Source organism: Agrilus planipennis, unplaced genomic scaffold (genome assembly GCF_000699045.2).
Source record: "Agrilus planipennis isolate EAB-ADULT unplaced genomic scaffold, Apla_2.0 scaffold228, whole genome shotgun sequence".
Classification (NCBI taxonomy): Eukaryota; Metazoa; Arthropoda; class Insecta; order Coleoptera; family Buprestidae; genus Agrilus; species Agrilus planipennis.
The window spans coordinates 1-11,549 of record NW_020439016.1 but is presented as its reverse complement, the minus strand read 5'-3'; the positions used below and the strand labels follow the sequence as shown (position 1 = coordinate 11,549).

The following is an 11,549-nucleotide window of genomic DNA, read 5'->3' as shown; positions in this document are numbered from 1 at the left end:
ATTTTCCAATACCACTCGGCAGCATAATGTTTAATATTTTTGAATCTAATACGTTTGACTAATTTTTAATAACATATTTATACATTTCAGTATAAATAATTATAAAATATTAAGTAAATATATACAGGATTTATAACATGCGTTGCAGGAAAGGGAAACAAAAGGGCAAAACAAAAACGTCTCCGCAATTTGAGCTGTGTAGGGGTCGTCAACAAAGGTACTTCATTAAAGCAGAAATGTCTATCTATCCTGTATGTGTAATAACTGTTTAAACTTTTTTTTTAACTAACACTTGATTGCGAACTTTACAGGATGGAAAAAGAACGCACACATTAATAAAAAAACTAACACTGAGCTTACTAACATCAACACGCATATTTTGCTTTACAATCACTTTTACTAACGAGTGTTGTCTTTTCATTAGCTGAGACTAGAATTGGGTAGGGACAGTGGTTTTAAGCAAACGAAAAGCTATGTTTCATGAAAACTGTTAAACAATCGGATTAAATGTAAGGACAATATTAAGTTACAATTATTTGGTGTCATTGACGCTGTTATTATTTTACAGTTGCTTTACATGCAAAATGTAGATGCGTTTTTTTCGAATCAATACTAATGATACCTAAGTAACTGTTGAAGATGTAATTAATAATTTTTTGTATATCGTACATTTTAACAGCAATTGTTTTACATAATTAGCATTCTTTCCATATCATGCTTTTGTATGTTTTGTATTTGTAGGGGTAAGTAAGGTATTGTTTAACACCATCGGTTTTTTTGATAAAATTGCCATGATTTACTATTTAATGTGTTTTTTCCTTTTTTCAGTCAGTTTAGAAAGATGGTGTCGATTGAGGGGAAATTTATTGTTTTATTTTAAAAGTAGAGAGCCATGGTCTGAACCCATTGGTGTTATTGTGCTAGAACAGTGCCAGGTGCGGTTAGATCCCCCCACTCCCACCACTCCTCTACCAACAGATGGTCATTATTCGTTTTACTTAGGTAACATACAATCTTATCATGAACATTAACTGCACTTTTATTAACAAAAAAAAAAAATAGGAAAAAACTAAAGTTACACAGTTATTTCACATATGCAGTGAATCTTATTGTACGTGTAATATTACTTTTATTCATGTTTATAAATTCAACATTTTATTTAATCATTAACTGACGGTGAACTGAAATTATTTAATTTCCTTAAATAACTAAAAATACTGTGAGAATGTAAATAAGGATTAAAAAGACAAATTACACTACATTAAATCGGGTTCACTTGGAATTTTTGTACTTTTTAATAGACTTGGTATTTGAAAAGAGTAATAATTGCCTTACTCACTTTTGTATTATTAAACTCGCAAAATATAAAATAATGATAATAGTAATGCAAAAATGTACCTGTTTATTGGTCATTCTGATACTGGCCACGTTATACTGGATGTTTCATTTCTATAAAAATAAAATAAACTTATCCCAGTCGTCTTGGCGTATTTTGGTTCAAATTAACTGAATAAGTGTATAATAACGTTGTTTTATTTAGTCTTCGATGGTGGTCTCTGTCAAGCATTGGCTGCCAATTCTGAATACGAACGTTCAAGTTGGATGCAGGCTATACGTGACGCTAGTTATGAGAGAATTAGAGCTGAACTACATGCTCTACAGCAATGTCTCGAACGAAGACGTAATCATAAACCGTACGCAGACTTGCAAATGTGGCGACTTCAGAAACAACATATTTTAGGTAAAAATACAAGTGTAAACTGTAAATGTTATTTAATATTACAATTTACAGATGTATCGGAAATTCCACTTTGCGAAATTTCTCTAGCATGTGATAATCTTTTATGCGATGGTCATGGTCGACCTCCTAATCCAACTTTGGTAATTGATGTTTATATGGCAGCTAATAAATGTTGGGTTCAGTATTCTCGCAGTGAAGTAGTGGAGGTATGTGTTTTTTGGTTTTATTTATTTTGTTAAAAAAAAATACATATTTTATGTTTATATTTTAGAGGAGCAGCAATCCAAATTTTTTTACAACGGTGAGTTTTCGAGCTTCGGACGGTTTAAGTAGCGATTCCCTTATCCGTTTTACCGCGTTTGACGTTAGAGAGAAAGTGTCTCATACGGCAATCCCTCTTGGTTCCGCTTGCGTCTTACTGAGTGCCATACAAGATTCATCAAGACTGAGAATACCTTTAACCAACAAGTCACAAAATACAGTAGGATTCCTTACCCTGTCTGCATGGGCCTTGGAGGGAGAAGACAGAGGAAGCAGCACAGAACACACGCCTTGTCGGGTGGTGCCCAACAGTAGCCAAGTAAGAAGTATTATCTATTATTATATATATTAACCCTTTTTGATGTAATCATTTTGTTTAAGAAGATATCTCATCGTCGATCCCATTCTTTACCACCAAGGCTAGGAATAAAAATGCGTCTTCCTAGTCAAGCTGAAATAAAATTGTTATTTGCTTTACCCTTTGAACAGACCTATCGGTTCCATTCTGGCTTAGGTGGAGATATTTGTGTTCACGAAATAATGGCTGAAAGTAGAATTTGTTTTTCATTTCCCCATCAACTCCTGTAAGTTATATTTTCCAATACCACTCGGCAGTAATTTTCATATGAATAATTATTTCAGAGGCATTTGGATACAACAAGAAAAAGAACTGTTTAATTATTTACATTTGAAGTAGGTTTGTATACCGCTTGGAGTTTTATATTAATTCTCTTTTAAAACTGTTTTCTTAACGTTTCATTTTTAATAATATCAATACAAATGTTAAGTAGAAATAACACCAAAGAAGAGGACGTTAAGTAACGTCACTTTTTAAAGATACGTACATACGTAAACATAATGTTTAATATTTTTGAATCTAATACGTTTGACTAATTTTTAATAACATATTTATACATTTCAGTATAAATAATTATAAAATATTAAGTAAATATATACAGGATTTATAACATGCGTTGCAGGAAAGGGAAACAAAAGGGCAAAACAAAAACGTCTCCGCAATTTGAGCTGTGTAGGGGTCGTCAACAAAGGTACTTCATTAAAGCAGAAATGTCTATCTATCCTGTATGTGTAATAACTGTTTAAACTTTTTTTTTAACTAACACTTGATTGCGAACTTTACAGGATGGAAAAAGAACGCACACATTAATAAAAAAACTAACACTGAGCTTACTAACATCAACACGCATATTTTGCTTTACAATCACTTTTACTAACGAGTGTTGTCTTTTCATTAGCTGAGACTAGAATTGGGTAGGGACAGTGGTTTTAAGCAAACGAAAAGCTATGTTTCATGAAAACTGTTAAACAATCGGATTAAATGTAAGGACAATATTAAGTTACAATTATTTGGTGTCATTGACGCTGTTATTATTTTACAGTTGCTTTACATGCAAAATGTAGATGCGTTTTTTTCGAATCAATACTAATGATACCTAAGTAACTGTTGAAGATGTAATTAATAATTTTTTGTATATCGTACATTTTAACAGCAATTGTTTTACATAATTAGCATTCTTTCCATATCATGCTTTTGTATGTTTTGTATTTGTAGGGGTAAGTAAGGTATTGTTTAACACCATCGGTTTTTTTGATAAAATTGCCATGATTTACTATTTAATGTGTTTTTTCCTTTTTTCAGTCAGTTTAGAAAGATGGTGTCGATTGAGGGGAAATTTATTGTTTTATTTTAAAAGTAGAGAGCCATGGTCTGAACCCATTGGTGTTATTGTGCTAGAACAGTGCCAGGTGCGGTTAGATCCCCCCACTCCCACCACTCCTCTACCAACAGATGGTCATTATTCGTTTTACTTAGGTAACATACAATCTTATCATGAACATTAACTGCACTTTTATTAACAAAAAAAAAAAAATAGGAAAAAACTAAAGTTACACAGTTATTTCACATATGCAGTGAATCTTATTGTACGTGTAATATTACTTTTATTCATGTTTATAAATTCAACATTTTATTTAATCATTAACTGACGGTGAACTGAAATTATTTAATTTCCTTAAATAACTAAAAATACTGTGAGAATGTAAATAAGGATTAAAAAGACAAATTACACTACATTAAATCGGGTTCACTTGGAATTTTTGTACTTTTTAATAGACTTGGTATTTGAAAAGAGTAATAATTGCCTTACTCACTTTTGTATTATTAAACTCGCAAAATATAAAATAATGATAATAGTAATGCAAAAATGTACCTGTTTATTGGTCATTCTGATACTGGCCACGTTATACTGGATGTTTCATTTCTATAAAAATAAAATAAACTTATCCCAGTCGTCTTGGCGTATTTTGGTTCAAATTAACTGAATAAGTGTATAATAACGTTGTTTTATTTAGTCTTCGATGGTGGTCTCTGTCAAGCATTGGCTGCCAATTCTGAATACGAACGTTCAAGTTGGATGCAGGCTATACGTGACGCTAGTTATGAGAGAATTAGAGCTGAACTACATGCTCTACAGCAATGTCTCGAACGAAGACGTAATCATAAACCGTACGCAGACTTGCAAATGTGGCGACTTCAGAAACAACATATTTTAGGTAAAAATACAAGTGTAAACTGTAAATGTTATTTAATATTACAATTTACAGATGTATCGGAAATTCCACTTTGCGAAATTTCTCTAGCATGTGATAATCTTTTATGCGATGGTCATGGTCGACCTCCTAATCCAACTTTGGTAATTGATGTTTATATGGCAGCTAATAAATGTTGGGTTCAGTATTCTCGCAGTGAAGTAGTGGAGGTATGTGTTTTTTGGTTTTATTTATTTTGTTAAAAAAAAATACATATTTTATGTAATGTTTGCAATCCTCCAACTCAATTTGCTTAAAAAGTTTTATTATTAAAATATTGACCAATTTTTGTAATAGGTATGTACTTCAAGAATTTTTTGCAATTTATGTAATTCAAAATTTGATTACTACTATGAAAATCGTTTTTCAGGGTTTAAGGTACCAAATTATGACTAGTGCACGTAATTAATAAATTATGCGATTTAATAAACAAGAATTAATCACTCTTGCTACTCAACCTTCAACAAAATTTGAAAAAGAAGGAGTGCTATATATAAAGGAAAGACAAGAAGGGTTTTTCAGGAAAACTGAGAGTAAGTTCTTACTTTTTTAATGTACATTAAATTAATTAATGTGGTAAGGCATGACCCTACTGTTGTGATGTTCTGTTGTTAACTTGGAAAGAATCGTTAAGCATGTCTTAATAATTTAATAGCATTGTTTCCATTTTATTAACATAATNGTATCGGAAATTCCACTTTGCGAAATTTCTCTAGCATGTGATAATCTTTTATGCGATGGTCATGGTCGACCTCCTAATCCAACTTTGGTAATTGATGTTTATATGGCAGCTAATAAATGTTGGGTTCAGTATTCTCGCAGTGAAGTAGTGGAGGTATGTGTTTTTTGGTTTTATTTATTTTGTTAAAAAAAAATACATATTTTATGTTTATATTTTAGAGGAGCAGCAATCCAAATTTTTTTACAACGGTGAGTTTTCGAGCTTCGGACGGTTTAAGTAGCGATTCCCTTATCCGTTTTACCGCGTTTGACGTTAGAGAGAAAGTGTCTCATACGGCAATCCCTCTTGGTTCCGCTTGCGTCTTACTGAGTGCCATACAAGATTCATCAAGACTGAGAATACCTTTAACCAACAAGTCACAAAATACAGTAGGATTCCTTACCCTGTCTGCATGGGCCTTGGAGGGAGAAGACAGAGGAAGCAGCACAGAACACACGCCTTGTCGGGTGGTGCCCAACAGTAGCCAAGTAAGAAGTATTATCTATTATTATATATATTAACCCTTTTTGATGTAATCATTTTGTTTAAGAAGATATCTCATCGTCGATCCCATTCTTTACCACCAAGGCTAGGAATAAAAATGCGTCTTCCTAGTCAAGCTGAAATAAAATTGTTATTTGCTTTACCCTTTGAACAGACCTATCGGTTCCATTCTGGCTTAGGTGGAGATATTTGTGTTCACGAAATAATGGCTGAAAGTAGAATTTGTTTTTCATTTCCCCATCAACTCCTGTAAGTTATATTTTCCAATACCACTCGGCAGTAATTTTCATATGAATAATTATTTCAGAGGCATTTGGATACAACAAGAAAAAGAACTGTTGCAAGAAGTAGCAGGAATGGGTGAATTACGTGAACCATGGCATTCTCGTCAAGTCGAACTCCTTGATCGTCATCTTCACCTTTTACGCTTGTATTCCCAAGCAAGAGAAAACCTGCAAGCTCATAGGGGTAGTTTCTTTAAACCTAGTTCACGAAAAATGGATAGAAGTTTAGAATTTGCCCCTATCAACTTACATCTTCAACGAATATGGGTTTACAACGACACGCTTAACAAAAGCGGGTTTTATGATTGGATTACAGTGGGTGCTTTTACTGCACATTCTCATAAGTCCAAGAACGGAGGGCTTATCAAGTAATTTATTTCTACACATTATATACTGCTTTTGCTTAATTTTTACGTCAATTGCAGACTAGTCCAGCAGCTTAAAGAGTCGCCCTTGCGTGCTAACACGAACTACCAAATATCTACCAAAATATCGACAGCAAACGATGCCATCCAAGCCATAAAACAATTACGTAAAGAGGTAGTAGAAGCTATGAAAACTTTAATGCGATTAGCTAAAGAGAAACAGACCGCTGGTATGCTTCCAATATGCGAAGATATGATTAAAAAGACTCGTATTCTCCTTACTCTTTGGGATCCCAGTTTAGTAGAAGAAGCCCTTAACTTTGTTGAAGAACACAAATTACTTATAACAGATGATTTCGGTGTCAGTGATGACTTTGGTGATGAAATCAACGGGAGAAAGGGTCTATTTTTATCGCCATTTAAACGTATAACGCAACAGTTAACTTCATTGGATCTAAAAAGTCCTGATTTGGAAGATTTTGCGACTCCTTGCACACCTAAAAATATCGAAGACGTTTGGAAAATGCGTGACACCCAGAAAATAGCTCGCAATGAAAAAGAACTGAACTTATTAAACACCAGCGAGGGCGTTCGAAGTCTTTGCTCGAAAGTCAAAACTCCAGACGAAACGAATTTTGTCCTATTTCCAGAATGTGAAGATCCAAACGTTGAAATCGAAACGGAAAATACAAATGCAATAAAACAATATGAAGAACGGAAACCACTTGAAACAGATACAGGGCGTATATTTTTAGACACAAATATTATGAGTAGCTCCCCATCTGCAAATTATTACAAGCCAACAGACGAACCAGAGCCCTGGGACTTAACACAACTCAATATAGAAGCAAGCGTAATGTGCCTTGTTAGCAAGGTGAAGTTTTTATGTGGCCGATGCGGAAGTCCGGCAGTGCGCTTACGTCAAACGAAAAAAGTCAATAGTAATCGTAATAATTCTGTGATCACTAATCAGCCCGGTGTTAACAAGGAAGACTTAAAAGCTGCAAGCAAAGATAGCGAGGCTGTCACAAAGGCTGTGAATACCGTTACCAAGGTGGTCAGGAACGGTAACAAGTTCACCGATGGACTTGATTTAAATAAAATCACTGATTGGTCGGCAGAATTAAGACCGAGCATGAGAAAATTGAGACAGGCGATGGATGGACTACTGAAGACTGCCAGATTGACACATTCGGTTTTTAGGGTGCAACAAGATCCGAAAGCGGCACAAAGGGTTTGCAATGTGCAATATCGAAGGGACGTTTGTTTTTCACAAGCGGTAAGTGAGCACAAAATGAAAAATATTACTTTTTAAAAAACAAATTAAGCTACAATAAAATATTGTATGTACATATATAATAAATCTAACAGCATAGGTAGATTGTGTGGTCCTTGGTCTACTCAAATTAGCAGAAAAGTTGTAAATTTTGACATTTTTCGTTTTTCTAGTTAACATCTCTCGTGTCAGCTCTTTTGACACGATTGTGGTGTCATAAGCCTGATCCCAGTTTTGTAACTTGTTTGGTCAGTTTGGGTCCCTTGGCTTGTTTTGAGTGCTACTTGAGCTACCACGGTAACGAGATCGATATGTGGGGCGACATGTCTGTGGCAGTTGAAGATCTCCGCACTGTAATGTTCTCACTCCACCGCAGTCCCAGTCCATCTACTGAACCCCATCCTACACCCAAAGTCAGCGGAAGTAGAAGCTCTTTAACCGTTTCTTTACCCGTTCCTGATTCTTTTTACGCCCTTTTACCAACAAAACAAGTTGTCTATTTTCATGTGACGCCGGTATTTTTTAATATTGGTATAAACGAGATGGCAACACTAGCGGAAAGTTTAGGTGCAACCAAACCTCAGGAACGTTCGAATATCGACAATTTTGAAAGATTGAACGAGTATTATTTGAGGTATCGAAAACTAAACATACCAGATACCAACATCACAAACAATCGATTGTCTGCATGCTCGCCTCAACAATGGTCATTGGGGGACCTTGTCGACGAACTGAGGAGCGAGGTGTATGGAAATAAAAATAAAAACGTAGCAATACTACACTTGGCATCGCAGATATCTCGTCAAATGAAAGGTAAGTGAATATTCAGATGATTTATTTCTACATCTAATGCAGTTTTACTGAATATTGATATTTACAAATACTAATTTTAAATAAAAACCTAAAAGCTAAAAGATGATGAGTAAGTTTAAATAACTATTTTAACATAAGTATAGCAATAAAAATTATCATAAATTCAATCTTTCAAACATTTCGATCAAACTAGTTCCATGTTTTAATTTTTTTTCGTTGTTTTACTTGACTTACATGAAAGTTTAACTGTTTTTTTTCATTTATTATCTAAATTTCAGATTATTTCCGTCATTTTTCATAAGTTCAGTTCTTAATATCTTACTTGAGTTTTTTGTAAACATTAATTTGTTTTTAATATTGAAGGACTTCGTTTTACAAGTTGTAAAAGTGCCAAAGATCGAACGGGTATGGCAGTAACGTTAGAGCAATGTAATATTTTGCTTTCCGAATATCATTTAGCAGAACACGAATTTCAAAGAGCATTGGATTGTATGCGAAGGTAGGATTTTCTTAAAATAACGTTATGGTATACTTCAAAAATTAATTTGCGTCTTGCAGTGAAGGATGTCGAAGGGAGAACACTCAAAAAAATATAAATATACGTAAATACGCATTTAATGCTCTGCAAATTTTAACATTACCTAAATATTATCGTCCACCTGCAGGAACCTTTGGTTCAGCTCAATCCTAAAAAGGAAGGAAATTATAGTTGTCGTTAATTAAAATTCAAAGGTGCCAATTATTTATTAATCAGTCATTCAACATATTACCTGTTAGTTGTTAGCAATTATTTAAGGTGTATAGTTGATTAATATATTTTTATTTATAATTATTAATTTATGTACTTAATGTTATGCTTAAATTAGAGAATGTACTTAGACAATCTAATAAAACTTTATTCTGTTCGAAACAAACATTATGTATAACAATAAAGAAAAGCTAAGTCAATTTTATAATTTTTAGAATTCGCGCTCATAATTGTACTCCATTCAGTTTAATAAAACCAACGAATCAAATAAGATGAACGTAACTAATCGTGTTCACTATGAGATGTAGACGTATCTATGGATATAAGATGATGTCAGTTGTCAGCTATGGTTGTCAGTGTGACAATTACAGTTAAATATTAATGGTTATAAATATTTAATCATACTAACAAGAAAAATTACATTTAATAATGACAAGGCATGCACGAAACTGTACTGCTGGTGCTGTGTATACCTATCACGAAAAAAAGAAAGATGCTAAAGCTTCTGGCTATGGTACCCAAAGTCAAAGAATAGGCAAAGACTCTGTAAAAGATTTCGATTGTTGTTCATTATCTTTACAACCCTGTCGAAATCCTGTAATAACGTAAGTCATTTCTCTAATTAACCATGCTTTACAATTTAAAGACAATTCTATGTTTTTAGGAAAGATGGTTATTTGTTTGACAAAGAAGTTATATTGCAGTATATAATTTCAAAGAAAGTTGAATACAATAAGAAACTTAAAGAATATGAGAAATTAAAGAAAAAAGAGGATGAAGAAAATGAAGAAAAATTGTTAACAGAGACAAATAATAAGGTGAAGCAGTTTTTTAATACTGAAAACAACATTATTAGCAAACCTATTAATGGATTCAAGGAAGGTAAATCAATAATATAAATTGAATTTGAAGTTTAAATATGCAAGTGATTTGTAGAAAACAGACCTGTACCATCAGTATCAAATATGGCCAATGGCAAAGATAAAGAGTTACCTAGTTTTTGGATTCCATCAAAAACACCTAATGCTCAAAAACCAAAGCTTGAGAAACCTGTGAATTATAGTAACCTTTTAAAATAACAAAGTAATAATCTTTATATATTTTAGGATAGCACCATTCTTTGTCCAATTTCTGGAAGGCCATTAAAAGCAAAGGACTTGATTGATGTCAAATTTACAAAAGTGAAAGATCCTGATGACACAAAATCATTAATTATTAAAGAGAATCGGTATATGTGCCCTATTACCCATGATGTTTTAAGTAATTCAGTTCCATGTGCTATACTACGACCCACGTAAATTAATAAAATTAATAAGTAGATACTAAACAGAACTAATTTTTTTCTTTTATTGCTTTTTTGAATCTTAACTAATTTTTATTATTGTCTTTCAGGGGTGATGTAGTTACTTTAGAGTGTATTGAAAAGATTATTAAAAAAGACTGGACTCATCCATTGACAGGACAAAAATTAAAAGAGAAGGACATTATTGTTATGCAGAGAGTGAGCTTTAACTATTTATTAAACTTAACTATTTCATAAATAATTAATGCAAAATGAATTACTTTTTTTTGATGTAGCACATGTAAATTTTTTTTATATATTGTCAATTTTGTGTATGGTTTTAAATGTGAAGACCTTCATATACCACACCATCAAAAACCTAATGTGTAAAAAATACCATTAGGCTTATTCATAATAACTTTTGTAATTGTAGTCTTCAAAAAGGCTTACACCAATAAGTAAAATGCTGATGCCAGTTTTTTAAAAAATTAATTTCTATTTGTTTTCAGGGTGGCACAGGTTATGCTCAAACAAATCAAAATTTGGAGGGAAAATATGAGAGACCGTCATTGCAGGCGTAAATTTTCGTCTTGAAAATTGTAGGAAAGGTTTGTATTGAATTATTTTGCATATATGTGCACCTTATTAAATATTGCTTTCGTGTGAGTTGTATTTATTGGTTTTATGTTATAAGAAACCCAATTAATATTCCTTACACCATATTCAACATAAACAAAAAAGCATTTATCTGATTAGAAATTATAGGTAAAATAATAAATATATAAATAATTAAAAGACCACGTAGGGACAGAAAGACAGTTTCTTTTGTTTTAATTGCAGTCAGTACCTATGTATACATAATTTTATTTTTTAATAAAAACTAATGGCAAGTTAGACAACCAATAATGCAGGAACCAAAAAGACTTATTTTATTGGACAGTATT

At 32.7% G+C, this 11,549-nt stretch overlaps 2 protein-coding genes and 1 long non-coding RNA gene across 6 annotated transcripts in view; all 3 read left to right on the top strand.

Annotated features, from left to right (window-relative positions):
- LOC108740740 (type I inositol 3,4-bisphosphate 4-phosphatase) overlaps positions 1 to 9,454 on the top strand; it is an 11,238-nt gene extending 1,784 nt beyond the window's left edge. Inside the window, exons 3-13 of one of the 4 annotated variants that reach the window (XM_025976215.1) lie at positions 149 to 217; positions 829 to 1,002; positions 1,541 to 1,741; positions 1,793 to 1,947; positions 2,013 to 2,321; positions 2,387 to 2,586; positions 6,145 to 6,489; positions 6,547 to 7,765; positions 7,936 to 8,575; positions 8,939 to 9,074; positions 9,134 to 9,454. In XM_025976215.1, coding sequence (XP_025832000.1) covers positions 149 to 217; positions 829 to 1,002; positions 1,541 to 1,741; positions 1,793 to 1,947; positions 2,013 to 2,321; positions 2,387 to 2,586; positions 6,145 to 6,489; positions 6,547 to 7,765; positions 7,936 to 8,575; positions 8,939 to 9,074; positions 9,134 to 9,266 — 3,581 coding nt within the window. In that variant the 3' untranslated portion in view covers positions 9,267 to 9,454. Of the gene's footprint in view, positions 1 to 148; positions 218 to 828; positions 1,003 to 1,540; positions 1,742 to 1,792; positions 1,948 to 2,012; positions 2,322 to 2,383; positions 2,587 to 5,300; positions 5,448 to 5,512; positions 5,822 to 5,886; positions 6,087 to 6,144; positions 6,490 to 6,546; positions 7,766 to 7,935; positions 8,576 to 8,938; positions 9,075 to 9,133 lie in introns of those variants that run through there. The other 3 variants (XM_025976214.1, XM_025976216.1, XM_025976217.1) reach the window with 3 other exon arrangements.
- On the top strand, positions 2,679 to 3,736 carry LOC108740744. The gene is made up of 3 exons (XR_001938400.1): positions 2,679 to 3,085; positions 3,146 to 3,343; positions 3,663 to 3,736. It is a non-coding gene; the product is annotated as an uncharacterized LOC108740744 (long non-coding RNA).
- Positions 9,455 to 9,653: 199 nt separating the features above from the next.
- Positions 9,654 to 11,277, top strand: LOC108740727 (nitric oxide synthase-interacting protein homolog). Its single transcript, XM_018475166.1, has 6 exons — positions 9,654 to 9,928; positions 9,988 to 10,205; positions 10,260 to 10,375; positions 10,430 to 10,617; positions 10,716 to 10,824; positions 11,115 to 11,277. Exons 1-6 carry the CDS (start codon positions 9,753 to 9,755, stop codon positions 11,184 to 11,186), a joined length of 879 nt encoding a protein of 292 aa, XP_018330668.1. The 5' UTR covers positions 9,654 to 9,752; the 3' UTR covers positions 11,187 to 11,277.
- The last annotated feature ends 272 nt before the right edge of the window (positions 11,278 to 11,549 follow it).